At 45.8% G+C, this 13,978-nt stretch overlaps 1 protein-coding gene across 2 annotated transcripts in view; it reads left to right on the top strand.

Annotated features, from left to right (window-relative positions):
* The window catches only part of si:ch211-127i16.2 (probable flavin-containing monoamine oxidase A), a 43,246-nt gene that overhangs the window by 27,756 nt on the left and 1,512 nt on the right, over positions 1-13,978 (top strand). For both annotated transcript variants that reach the window (XM_064307104.1, XM_064307103.1), the window contains 2 exons: positions 5,602-5,688; positions 9,033-9,133. In XM_064307104.1, coding sequence (XP_064163174.1) covers positions 5,602-5,688; positions 9,033-9,133 — 188 coding nt within the window. The remainder of the gene's footprint in view (positions 1-5,601; positions 5,689-9,032; positions 9,134-13,978) is intronic.

Raw genomic sequence — 13,978 nt, 5'->3', positions numbered from 1 at the left:
TTCGATGTATATGTTAAAAATGTTTTGGGATTCATCTTATTTTAGTGAAGCAATATCTTGGCTTTCATAATCTGTATGTCGAAATGCCAAATTTAGAGTAAAAGTATAGTTTTGAAGCTTTTAAGTGCAAGATGACAAGATAGCACTGGAGATTAGCGTTGTTTGTCTGGCTTTGGCTAGAGCTGAGAAAACAGTATTTCTCTGACACCCTCTGCTCTCAAAAAGATAACCAGAGCCATAGAACGCAATTTAATATATACAACATATACAACTTCATATATCAACTCTGCTCTGCTCTTATCTGTGTAGCCCCGCCCTCCGTTCAGAGCCCTGTCCTGATTGGTCATTAAAATTCAAGTGTGGTGAAATATGGAGTTAAGTAGGTTATTGTTATCTGTTGATATGTAATGTAGATTTAACCATATATGAGCAAAAGTATATTCAAATAAATGTACATACCACACCTATAAACCTACCCACTGTCACCGAGAAGCCATCTGTCACTGATATCACCTGTGAGGAAGCGGTGACTCAAATCACAGTCGTGTGTGCACCCTGGTATTTAACCGTGTCGTAATCTATAAGCATCGAATAATCTATAGCCTGATTGACTTTACATACAACCTGTATGTTTATTGAATGATACCCGCTTCTCTGAACAGAAGCGTGTTCGTTCTCAGCCAGTGCCCTCGATGGGAATGTGCTAATTCAGGTGTTTTGGGAGACCGTAAACAGTGCGTTCAGGGTTCACTCGACACCTGCGATGGGGCTCAGGAAACAGAATAAAAATCAGTGTTTACAGCGCCTGGGGCTGCCGTTCTTTACCGACATATCTGCACCCGGAGATAGGCTCTGCGTGTCCCGTGGCATTGTCTAGCGTCCTCAGGAAAGCTGCCAGTCGCAAGGAAGTGCTGTGCTGCCAACCCTTTCAAAAAAGACATTTATAGATATCTGCCTAAAGTGGGCTACCCTCTTCTGAACTAAATTCCAGGTAGTGTACAAAAAGTGCACTTTCACTTTACTTTCAGAAAGTAAACGTAGGTCACGGTTTTAAAATGCATCAAGTATAAGGATGCAACATTTAGAAGAAATGGTTTACCTGGGCTATTCCAGGAAATACTTCTGGCAGACTTGAAATTTGCCAGTTTTGTCTTATATGCACTGTAGTACATGATAATATAAACATATAAAATATACTTAAATATAACTAATAAAAAATGGACTTCATGTCCTTGGCCTATACTTCTATAAATAAAGGTTTATGTACTACTTTCTTGTAAGGGAACACTTGATGTGAAACTGTTTGTGATTGACCAAAGATATCACTCCTTATTTTTCTTTAAAAAGTACTTCAAAGCGCTGTTTCTAAACTTACACAGCTTCCCTCTCAGAAGATCCTGCTGGACCCCAACCAGTCAGGCTTCAGCCCCGCCCACTCCACCGTGACTGCACTCCCTTTGGTCTCTAAAACCCTCTTTACCTCTAGAGCTGCCCCTCTCCCCTCTGTCTCTAAAACCCTCTTTACCTCTAGAGCTGCCCCTCTCCCCTCTGTCTCTAAAACCCTCTTTACCCCTAGAGCTGCCCCTCTCCCCTCTTTCTCTAAACCCTCCTTACCCCTAGAGCTGCCCCTCTCCCCTCTGTCTCTAAAACCCTCCTTACCCCTAGAGCTGCCCCTCTCCCCTCTCTCTCTAAAACCCTCCTTACCCCTAGAGCTGCCCCTCTCCCCTCTCTCTCTAAGTAATTAATGACATATTGAAATATACATTCGTAGTTATGACAAGAATACTCAAAATGGTAGAACAGAAATCAGGAGTATTTAAGAATTTTATAATCCTGATTATTTTTATAATCACAATGAAATAAAAAAACCCTTAAATGGTCAGAAACAGGAAGTCTTGCACAGCCTGTATTTCTGCCTCTCTATGGTATAAATTCCACAGACCCATGACAGATTGTTACTGTCAGTGTCACGTAACGGGTAGGAAGGACCCAAACGCAGAGTAAAAAAACAAACCCAAAAAGGGAAAATTAACAAAGACTTTACACGACAGGGAACAGAAAAACCAGGCAATCAAAAGGCCACGCAGGGCACTTCCAAAAAACACAAAACAGCAAACTCAAAATTCAAACACACACAGAGCAGAAACCGGGCAGGAACGAACAGTCAGAAACACACAAGCAGTGCAAAACACGGGCAAGCAGAAACACACATGAAATGCATTCAGAACACAAGGAACCAACACCCGAGTCAGGGAGACAAAAGACTTAAATTGACTCAAAACCAACCAGACACAGGAGGGCACAATTAACAATCAAGCCAGGACTGGGTGGGAACAACGAGACACAAGCAGAAACAATAAAATAATTGAAAGCAATAATACAATTAACCAACAGGGGAACGAGCAGGACACAAAACAGAAGCGCTGCCATCTGGCGGCCCAACAAGGAAAAACAGAGACAGAAACACAGAACCATGACAGTGTTATTGACATTAATTTCCTCCCCGACATCTGATTCAGTCTCCCTTACCTCCTGTAACATTGCTAACACTTCATTTGTGGTCAATTTTTGCTTTGTCGTTGTAAATCTTTGAATAACGTTGGACGACTTTATATGCCTGGGTCATAGCTAGCTAACTAAATACACTGTGTAGCTAGCATATGACATACAGTAGTTACTGTAATAAATAGCTAATTACGCTGCCGGTTGCTTGGCAACACCAGTGCGTATAGGCTTGAGGTGTCATTTCGAAACAACGTTATGTGCAGCAATCAATTTAATCAAGCATACAGGCAAGATACATGATGGTCAGTTCAACCATTCATGGCCGTTTGACACGTATTTAACTTTATTTCCTTATGCAATATTGATATTAAAATTATATCAGAATGTTGAATACGTATGTTTAGGAAAAGTCACAAAGGGGGCCATATTGATTTCATGATGTCAGATTTATTGATTTTCTTGAAGTGATAGCGGTAAAATTGACCTTTGTTGCACGTCTAGTGCTAGACCTGTCTGTTGCCTTTGACATTGTTAACAAACTATTTCTCTCCACCCTGACGGACCTGGGAATCTCTGATCCTGCTCTCTCGTAGTCCTCCTCCTACCTGTCAGGCCGAACCTATCAGGTATCTCTGTCTTTGCCATGGACCCTTTTCCACTGGGGTTCCTCAAGGCTCTCTCCTGGGCCCTCTCTTCTTCTCCCTCTAGGTCCTACAGGTTTTCACTCTACAGCATGCGCTGAATCAGTACCAGCTCGACCACTTCGCTCTGCTGCTGCTGGGTCATATACACTCTGCCATCCGGGTGACTGGTTCTCGCTCGTCCTGACTATGGAGCTTTTCCACCCAAGCTCCCCAGTGGTGGAACTAACTCCCTGTTCCTCTACGAACCACTCGGTCATTGCCCATCTTCCGCTATTGTCTGAAGACACATCTCCTCAGACGGTACCTTGGCTAACTGTCACTACTCTGCAGGGCACTCCCAGTCTAGGATCGCTCTTATCACTTGAATCCTTCTAAATGTTCCTGTAGCACTTTCATGTTACACTTCTATTTCCACCCAGCACTTTTATCGTTATCTTGATTTTGCAGTTTGTCGTCATGCCTCCTAGTTTGACTTACCATAACTTTCCGACCTAGCCTATGCTTACTGTGTGAACTGGACTTGTGTTCATGGCTATGGATAACTGTTACGTAATGAGTACTGTACCTTATCGGACCTGTGTTTTGTAGTTGTTCCAGTGACCTTCGGTATGCACTTACTGTATGTCGCTTCGGATAAAAGCGTCTGCCAAGTAAATGTCATGTACTGTAATGAATCAGACCCTTCCTCAGCAGGGATGCTGTCCAGCTCCTGGCTCAAGCTCGATTCATCTTCTGACTGTAACCGCAACCCCCTCCTGGCTGGGCTCCCAGAGGGCTCTCTGAAGCTCCTTCAGCTCATCCACAACGCTGGGACCCCTCCTGGTTTTCAGCCTCCCGAAAATTTTTTCAGGTTACCCCCCTCCTGTGTTCCCCATGGATCCCAGTGGCTGTCCACCTCAGATGAAAAACTCTGGTGTTGGGGTACAAGGCTGCTAAAGGAGCTGCCCCCCCCATACCTTCAGGTCGCGGTCCAGTCCTGCGCCCCAACTCGTGCTCTACTCTGCTGCATCCGCGCACCTAGCGCTCCCCTCCCTGTGGCAGCCTGGTAATCACTCCTTCCGGCCTCCACTCTTTTCCCTACTGGCTCCCCAGTGGAGGAACCACCTGCCCCCCTCAGTCAGGACAGCAGAGCCCCTCCCTACCTGTGGGCCTAACCTGAAGACCCATCTGTTCATAAATACCTCTCCCCCTTCTCCCCTCTGATTCCCTTCCCCTCTTTCACATCTTCTATCTATCTTTACTTCTATCTATAATTTACAAAAAACACCTCTCTGTCATCTCTTCAACGTGTTAATTGTAGTGACAGGGTCCTGGATCTCTGTAAAGCTGCTTTGTGACTATGCCCCTTGTATAAAGTGCTATACAAATAAAATTGAAATGGCCGGGCCATTACTCTTATTAATTATTAATTGCTACATGGGATGTTGGTGATTCATGACTCTGTTCCTCTCCTTTGTGCTCTCATTGTAAGTCGTTCTCGATTAGAACATCAGCTAAATGTCTAAAAAGTGTAAAATGTTACTATTTTACACGCTTCAAAATAATGTCAAAATGCTAACGAGATAAAAAAGATAAAAGTTTAAGAACCTTGTTACACAATTTATAACCTCGGTTATTATTTTAATTTGATGTACATAACTCATGAGCAGCAGGGTTTGTCTTGGGTGGATAAGGCAGTAAAGGCGGTCACTGATGCAGACTGATCACTATAACCTTGACCAGGTGTGTCCATCCCTGGGCTGGGAGAGCCAGAGTTTGCTGGTTTCTGCTTTCTCCTGAGAAACAGCAGCTAATTTCGAACAGAGAACAGATGAGGTTGTTAACAGTGCAATCAGCTGCTCTAAATAATCAATGAAGCAGTGAAAATAAACAACAAAATGTAACACAAATTAATATGTCCGTTCCCTAAAATACGGTAGATCTTAATGAAGAGGAAAATGGGGCCAGTTAGCCTGAAGGTGTAGACAGGAAGAAGATGCTTCTCTGGCCTGTCCTTTTCTGCAACGTGACCTTTCATCCATCCCTGAAAACCTCATCTTTTATTAAACCTGGGAGAAAAGTGAAAAGGGAAAAAAAAAACCTCATACAGACATCTTGGGGGTGAATTCATGCAAGTTTTATTGATAAGCATTAGAGATTGATAAGGAAGCATCTGTAAAGTGCCCTGTTCTCCCCCAAGTGTAAAAACCTGGCGGTCTCCTTTTCATGTCACTGTTTTAAGTCCTGAATCCAGCATCCAGGAAAGTCAGGTTTTGAACCGTAGTCATGGTGACACATGAAAAGGCCTCGGTCTAAACTCTTGGTCAGGCCTCCTGTCCCACCACCGTCCTCAGTGACCACAGGCTGTGTTTTTAGGAGACGGCGTGGTGATCGCGTCAAGCGGGACGGATGGGGGGGGGGGGGTGGGGGGGGCTGCCGCCATCCCGTCTCAGCGCTCGTTTTTCTCTCTCAGGAGGACGAGAGGAGAGATTCCGTCATCCTCAGTCTGCGGAAGTACCTGGGCCCCGAGGCGTCTGCTTTCATACACTACGGAGAGAAGGTGAGCATGTCTGCCGCTGTTTTTGGCTGAAATGTCGGGCGTCTGCTTTCGTGCGATTGGAGCAGAAGGTGAGCTCGTTGCTGACGCTTGTACCTGGCATGCTGATAGAGCCCGGTGGTCCAGGGTGGGTGTTAAAAGCTGAACGTGCAGTGAGTCATACCTATACCACTCAGCACACAAGCCACAGTCATCATATAAATGCCACACGTGCACCAGTACTTTTCCGTTCCCAAGCAACCAGCAGCCAGAGCCATTTTGGGCTCTGGAGAAAGGTGAAGAAGAAAAGATAACTTGGGGGGGGGGGGGAGGTATGATTGTTTGTGTAATACAGATTCCCCTTTTCCAGGAGATAACTGACTGGTCTCCCTGGTAACAACAGCGTGGTCTCCCTGGTAACAATGTACCCCTGGAAAGACCATACGGAACCTGCAAATTGGCCAAACCAAAGCTATTGTTATCTGTTTGTTCTCACAACACAGGAACTTTGTGTGCTGTGCCTTTGACGTTTACATTCAATCAGAACAGCAATCATCTCTTCAGGGAGTCTTGCTGGATGATAATAATAAAAATAATGATAAAACATAGCCAACCTCCCTGCATTTAACCTGCACCACTGCAATAAGGCTAACTTGAATTCATGTAAAGCTTCAAAGTCATCTAGGGAAAAATTCTCACCTTGAGGTAATTACTCTGCTGGGTTAATCTCAGATGTTTTTTTTTCCGTGATTGAATAGCAGTTAATTCCCTTAAGATGACTCGGCAGTTTTAAATCCAGGGTGGAGGGACAGAACAGATTTGCCTGGATTGTGCATCAGAGAGGGGGATTGTATAGGATCTGCTTTTATATTCGTCCAGGGACCTCCTTGGGGATCATGTGGTTGAAACACTTACCCTCTACATGGCCTTACTCTCTTTTGACCAATTGATAACACGTGCTTTTTTCTTGATACTTTATTTCTTTTTTTTTTAAATTGTGTCTCGTTGCTTTATTGTAATATCCTGAAATTCACCAAAATTTTCAAATGCCCGCTAGCTATTTGAAAGGGGATTATTATCATTATGTGATTGAACCTCCTCTTTAGTCACTGTGTCCTTAAGCATGGCGTGTCGCTAAACAGTAATAGTTTGTTATTATTATTAAAAGGAGATTTCACTAAGTTAAAAATATTTCCCCTGGAGTGATTACTATTATTTTATGAAAATGAACATCCCATTTTTAAAATACTCTTTTGAATTGCAGTTAAAGGCAAAAGAAAAAAAAAGATAAAAGCTACCCCACGAGAGGCAATTAAGAAAGGGGTGTAATAAAATGCTAATGGGTATGGATTATTTGGCTAATCAAATACATGATCATTAATGAAGAAAAAACATTGAGAGTAATAATCGGTTCAAACTTAATTTTCGTGCCTGTCGTGCTATACCCCCCCCCCCCCAGAGGTACTTGCCTAAAATAGAAGCTGAGGAGCCCCATTCTGGGGTGAGTCCTGGGTGACTGTACCATTGGTGGGTAGTTACCGGGGGGGGGTTGGTGGTGTTAGGACCTGACAGACTGGGACTCTCAGCACATTGAGCTGTGATTGTGCAGGGAATGGGAGGCGTGAGGTGGTGGGGGCCCAGTGTTCCATCTTTTCTTTTGGTCCCAACACCCTGACCCTGCCCCTGGGAACAGCTGCCCTTGTCCTGGGGGCAGGATGAGATTGGTCGGCCGGAGCTCCAGGAGGCTGGTGGGCCTATAGGCTGCTAGCACTCAGCGCGTGGGCCTATAGGCTGCTAGTGCTCGGCTCGTGGGCCTATAGGCTGCTAGCGCTCGGCTCGTGGGCGTATAGGCTGCTTGCGCTAGACTTATGGGCCTATAGGCTACTAGCGCTCAGCTTGTGGGCCTATAGGCTGCTAGCGCTCGGCTCGTGGGCCTGTAGGCTGCTAGCGCTAGGCTTATGGGCCTATAGGCTACTAGCGCTCAGCTCGTGGGCCTATAGGCTGCTAGCGCTTGGCTCGTGGGCCTATAGGCTGATAGCGCTCGGCTCGTGGGCCTATAGGCTGATAGCGCTCAGCTCGTGGGCCTATAGGTTGCTAGCGCTCGGCTCGTGGGCCTATAGGCTGATAGCGCTCGGCTCGTGGGCCTATAGGCTGCTAGCGCTTGGCTCGTGGGCCTATAGGCTGCTAGCGCTCGGCTCGTGGGCGTATAGGCTGCTTGCGCTAGACTTATGGGCCTATAGGCTACTAGCGCTCGGCTCGTGGGCCTATAGGCTGATAGCGCTCGGCTCGTGGGCCTATAGGCTGCTAGCGCTTGGCTCGTGGGCCTATAGGCTGCTAGCGCTTGGCTCGTGGGCCTATAGGCTGCTAGCGCTCGGCTCGTGGGCCTATAGGCTGATAGCGCTCGGTTCGTGGGCCTATAGGCTGCTAGTGCTTGGCTCGTGGGCCTATAGGCTGCTAGCGCTCGGCTCGTGGGCCTATAGGCTGATAGCGCTCGGTTCGTGGGCCTATAGGCTGCTAGTGCTTGGCTCGTGGGCCTATAGGCTGCTAGCGCTCGGCTCGTGGGCCTGTAGGCTGCTAGCGCTCGGCTCGTGGGCCTATAGGCTGCTAGCGCTCGGCTCGTGGGCCTATAGGCTGCTAGCGCTCGGCTCGTGGGCCTATAGGCTGCTAGTGCTTGGCTCGTGGGCCTATAGGCTGCTAGTGCTTGGCTCGTGGGCCTATAGGCTGATAGCGCCCGCCTCTATGTGTGCTTGTGTAGGCGAGGGTGGAATGGCTGTGTCTCCAGACGGTGTGGCCTTGTCAAGGGGATGACTTCTTTGGCTGGCCACGCTTGCTCCGAATGCCCCAGGGCTTTTATTCACACTGTTTGTTCTGGTTATAAGACATTTTGAAAATGCCTGCTGGCTGGTTGACCTGCTCCAGCCTGGTGCAGAATTAGGTAGTTTCTGACTGTTATATGAGGGGGGGGGGGCATTGTTTTATGGTAGGGAAACTGTTTTTTGAGAGGGGGTTGTTTTATGTGAGGGGAAACTGTTTTTTGAGAGGGAGGTTGTTTTATGGTAGGGAAAACTGTTTTCTGAGAGGGGGGTTGTTTTATGGTAGGGAAAGAGGGGGGGTTGTTTAATGTGAGTGGAAACTGTTTTTGAGAGGGGGGTTGTTTTATGGTAGGGAAACTGTTTTCTGAGAGGGGGGGTTGTTTTATGGTAGGGAAAACTGTTTTCTGAGAGGGGGGGTTGTTTTATGGTAGGGAAAACTGTTTTTTGAGAGGGGGGTTGTTTTATGGTAGGGAAAACTGTTTTCTGAGAGGGGGGGTTGTTTTATGGTAGGGAAAACTGTTTTCTGAGAGGGGGGTTGCTGTGTGATGGTTGCAGGATTGGGCCAGGGAGGAGTTCAGTGGAGGCTGCCCGGTCAACATCATGGCTCCTGGGATGTTATCCTTCTACCATCCCAGCCTCCGAAAACCATGTGGAAGGTAGCTGCCTGTCTATCTGTCTCTGTGTCTGTCTGTCTGTCTGTCTGAGGTCTTTCTGTCTGTCTGTCTGTCTGACTGCCTGTCTGTCTGAAAGTGTTTTTGTCTGTCTGTCTGTCTGTCTATTTATCTGAAGGTCTTTCTGTCTGTCTGTCTGTTTGAAGGTCTGTCTGTCTTTCTGTCTGAAGGTATCTGTCTGTCTTATGGTCTGTCCTTCTGTTGGTCTTATCTGTCTGTCCATCTTAATCAGTCTGTCTGCTTAGCTCTGTCAGTTTCCATGGTTGCCTGTCCATGTGTCAGTCTGTTATTCACCAATGGAAACCTGACATAATGCTTTGGGATGATACAGTACATATCAGACAAACTGCAAGAGGAGGACATATCAGCCATGCAGTTTCATACCAAATAGCAGTGATGAAATATTCCTAAAATGTTTTACCTAAACCTTACATATAGTTTGACAACTGGTCATAGGAGCAGCATTACTGGCCATCTTAGTAATAGTCTAAACGCAGTAAGGTGACCTTGCAGTAACATCAGCTGTGTCACAAGTAAATCAGCCAAGCTGCCAAGTAGCATTAGACCATCAAGAAAACAGACCTTTAACTATTAATCGGGTGCCTTTGTACATCAAAGTGAGTTTTCCCTTTGGAACGGCAGGGCTTGAGTGGGCAGGGCTTGGCTGAATCCAGGTGTTCCTTAGCAGTACTGCTGTGTGGATCAATCTGGGATGGTTTGCCTTTATTGACTAATGCCTTCCCGTGGGATGGCTGGGTGGGTTTTGATTGAATCTGGAAAGGGGGGGCTGACAGAGACCACTTCCCCCGCCCCGCCATTGCCCTCTTCCCTGTTGGAAGTTGGAAGAGATAAATTCAGTCAAGGAAAATGTTCCTATAAGGCAGATAGTGATTTGTTTTTTAACCGTGGAGTCATTCTTATTGGGGAACAAGGGAACGTAATGATGGAAAGTCTTTGAACGTACGCGACAAACAGAAACGAGCTAGCAAGCTACACACAGAGCTATTGCTACTGAGAGCTCCAGCTTCTCCAAATTATTTATTTATTTATTTATTGATTTATTGTAATTTATCCCCAAGGTGCAATTCAGACAGATTTTATTTTGGAATTTATGTATAGTTATTTCATAGAGTAAATTTAGCCATGTCCTGTCCCAGGAACTTTAGTCTTATGGAAATACCTGGAATAGAATAGAATAAAATAGAGTAGAATATAATAGAATCTAATAGAATAGAGTAGAATAGAATAGAATAAAATAGAATAATTTTATTTTTCTTGCCAGATGTTACGCGTCGGCCTCTACTGTCAAAGCAACGGTATTTATGATATAAGAGCTAATGGCTTGCAAAAGAGGAAAAGATCCCTTGAATGTTGCCTGTGATCTTTTCGGCTGTTTGTCTGTTCAAAGGAGGATGTGAGGTTATATTTATATCTTTGCCCTTAAAGAAAGACTTGAGTGTAACAGACTCTTTAAATGGTTTGACTTGCCTGTCACAAGAGGGAAGAAAATAATAGACAACAATATTTTAGACCTCTGCACACATCTTGTGAGTCTGTAGGAGAAGGTTATTTTCATGTTTAAATGAGATAGGGAAAAAGAGAGAGAGGGGGAATAGCGAGTTGTTACGGCCGGCTCGAAGGGTCGCAACAAACAGAGTCCAAATCACTAAAAACAAGACAGAAACTGATCTAAAAACACAAACTCAGACATTTATTCATCTAAAACACAACTAAAACAAACAAAAACTCTCAAAGTTCACAAAATAATGGGGCTTCACAAAAACCTACCAAACGCAAACCACACAAAAGAAACCCCAAAGAAGAATTCTCCCCAGCTTCATACTGCAGGGCTTATATTGGGCCACAGGCAGGTGGAGGCAATCAAGAAATTAAGCAATTGGGTATTACCTCCACCTGCACTACCCAGGCAAGCAGAGGCTGGGGACGTAACACACACAAACATGCACGGGTACAAACACACACACAAACCCACAAACACACACACAGGCACACAGACACACAAACACGCACACACGCACACACGCACAAACACACACAAGCATGTACATACAGTTCTGGCACGCAGACATGTGCGCACGGGCGCACACACACACACTCACAAACACGGGCGCGCACACATACGCGCAGACACACGCACACACACACACTCACAAACACGGGCGCACACACATACGCGCAGACACACACACACGCACACACACACAATCAAAGACTATGGGAGTAGAATGGCAGGTTGGTGAAAGGTTTTTATGAATAAATAAATCCGCGCATGCATAATGCATGCCGAAATAAACAGAAATACAAAACATATAATCGCACAGCGACAGATGTACAAAGAAGCTCTTCGACGAGAAGGCTAAAACGGAGACGTTTGTTTGAGTGTCCGGGGACATCCGTGGCTGGTGTTTTATTTACAAATCGACCGAAAATATCGCTTACATTCCCCGGGTAGTGCTACAGTAGTTAGCTAATGGACAGGGGCCAGATTTAGTGGATCACTGCAGGCGTGCAGGAGCATCCCTGCTGGATAATGCATCAGCGCTGGAGAGCTTGCGCTTGCAGGGAATGGGATTGTGATGTGCAGTAAATGTGGTGTAGTGGGTAGGGAACTCCACTTCTCTCTCTCAAGTTTCGGGTTCAGCTCCCCCGGCGAGCCTCAGCCTCCCGCTAAAGCCGTTAGCCTCAACCGCTCCGGCGAACGTTTGGCCGCGCAGACTGAGCGCGTGCAAAATGTACGCCGCGCACGCCGCGCACGCCGCTCGGGGTCGTGCAGTCTGCTAAAATGGCGTCCGGAAAGTGCACGCCGTTTAGGTTTTTCCCCGACAGAAGCGCTCTAAAACGGTATCCGGTTAGCGATAAGCGTCTTGATTAAAGAGGCTGATTTGCTGAGTCGGGTGTTTTACTGCTTGGCGAGCATAAAAGCCTGAACGTGCACAGGCCACATCCCTCACTTAGCGGCTTATATTAGGCTACGGCACGTATTTTTATAAAAACGAAAATAAACTAAACTAAAAAAAAACTAAACTAAAAAAACATGGGTTCTGTTGGAAGGGAGGAGGGGGGGTGAGTGTGTCGGGGGGGGGGGGTTGGGTTAGGTTGGTCCCACAGCATTACACAATGCCCATCTGCACTCATATTAAAACATTTCTTCATCCCCGTCCTATTTCGTGGCCACGAGGTTATTGCCCGTTGTTATGTAAATGTATGTACGTATTTGCATTTCACTGGGAGCGCACAGACAGAACCGTTCAGCTTCAGTGGTCATATGAGGGTTAGAAAAGGTTTGTGAAATGACCAGAGGGGATGCAAAGCATGCTGGGATTGGGAGGGTGGGGGGTGGGGGGGGGTGCCTGGCCATTGGTTAATGCTTTATAGGGTGACAGTGACCACAGGAGGTTTAGGGAGGAGACGGAATCTGTGTCACAGTATATTTTGTAATTTGGAGAATGGGGGTGTTTTATATACAGTGCTGTGTGTAATGTGTAAGTATTTGGATAGGGACACAATTTTTTTTCTGTTTTGGCTCCGTACACCAGAACATTTACCTTTAAATGAAACAATGAATGTGATGTTAAAGTGCACACTGTCAGCTTTAATCGGAGAATATTTACATCCATATCGGGTGATCCATTCTGGAATTACTGCCCTTTCTGTGTACAGCATCCCCATTTTAAGGGAGCAAAAGCAATTGGAAAAATTTACATAATCTGAGATGAAGTCATCATATTTAGTACTTGGTTGAAAATCCTTTGCATTTGATGACCGCCTGAAGACCTGTGACCCATAGACATCATCAGACGCTGGGCATCTTCCCTGGTGACGCTCTGCCAGGCCTGTACTGCAGCCATCTTCAGCTCCTGTTTGTTTCGTCCTTAGTCTTGCCTTCAGAAAGTGAAATGAATGTTCGTTTGGATTCAAGACAGGTGATTGACTTTGGGCTGTGAAGACCATTCCACTTTTTGGCCCTGAAAAACTCCTTGGTTGCTTTAGCAGTGTGTTTGGGGTCATCGTCCTGCTGCTGCAAGGTGAAGCACCATCCAGTGAGTTTGGGGGCATTTGGGTGAATCTGAGCAGATGAAATGTTTCTGCACACGTTCATCCTGCTGCTGCTGTCAGCAGTCACATCAATGAAGACAAGTGAGCCAGTTTCTGTAGCAGCCATGCATGCCCAGGCCATAGCACCCCCACCACCATGCTTCAAAGATGGACAGTGGGGGGCTCGCTTTGGATCATGAGCAGTTCCTTTCTTTCTCCACACTTTCCTCTTTCCATCCCTTCGGTACAGGTTACTACTCATCTCATCTGTCTACGAGGCTTTGTTCCAGAAATCTACAGTTTAAAAAAAATGTGTTTTATAGAATAATGGCTGTTCTGTTCTTGAGGCTTACCAGTGGTTTGCATCTTACAGTGAGCCCTCTGAGGTTATGCTGATATAGCCTTCTCTTTATGGTGATGTTTCACGATTGAAAGTCTTCTGTGGTCTACCAGCTCGTTTGCTATTGCTGAGCTCACTTTTTTTTTTTCCCTGCTTCCTAACAATGTATCAGTAACAGTTAATTTTGACACACCCAATGATTTGGCTATGTCTCTGATCAATTTATTCAGATTTTTCAGCCTCATGTTTATGTATTAATACTTATTCGGTCCTTATGTTAAGAGACAACAGCAACAGACTCCAAATGCAAATTCCACACCTAGAATCAAATCTAGACTAATGATGCAAAGACACACAGCTGCTGCAGGTATGGCTGAGCAGTCAATTGCGTGGGTCGCTCGATATGGATTTAAATGCCCTAAAAGCTGATAGTC

This window comes from Anguilla rostrata, chromosome 14 (genome assembly GCF_018555375.3).
Source record: "Anguilla rostrata isolate EN2019 chromosome 14, ASM1855537v3, whole genome shotgun sequence".
NCBI lineage: Eukaryota > Metazoa > Chordata > Actinopteri > Anguilliformes > Anguillidae > Anguilla > Anguilla rostrata.
Note: the sequence above shows the minus strand (reverse complement) of the source record. Positions and strands in the feature narration are given on the sequence as shown.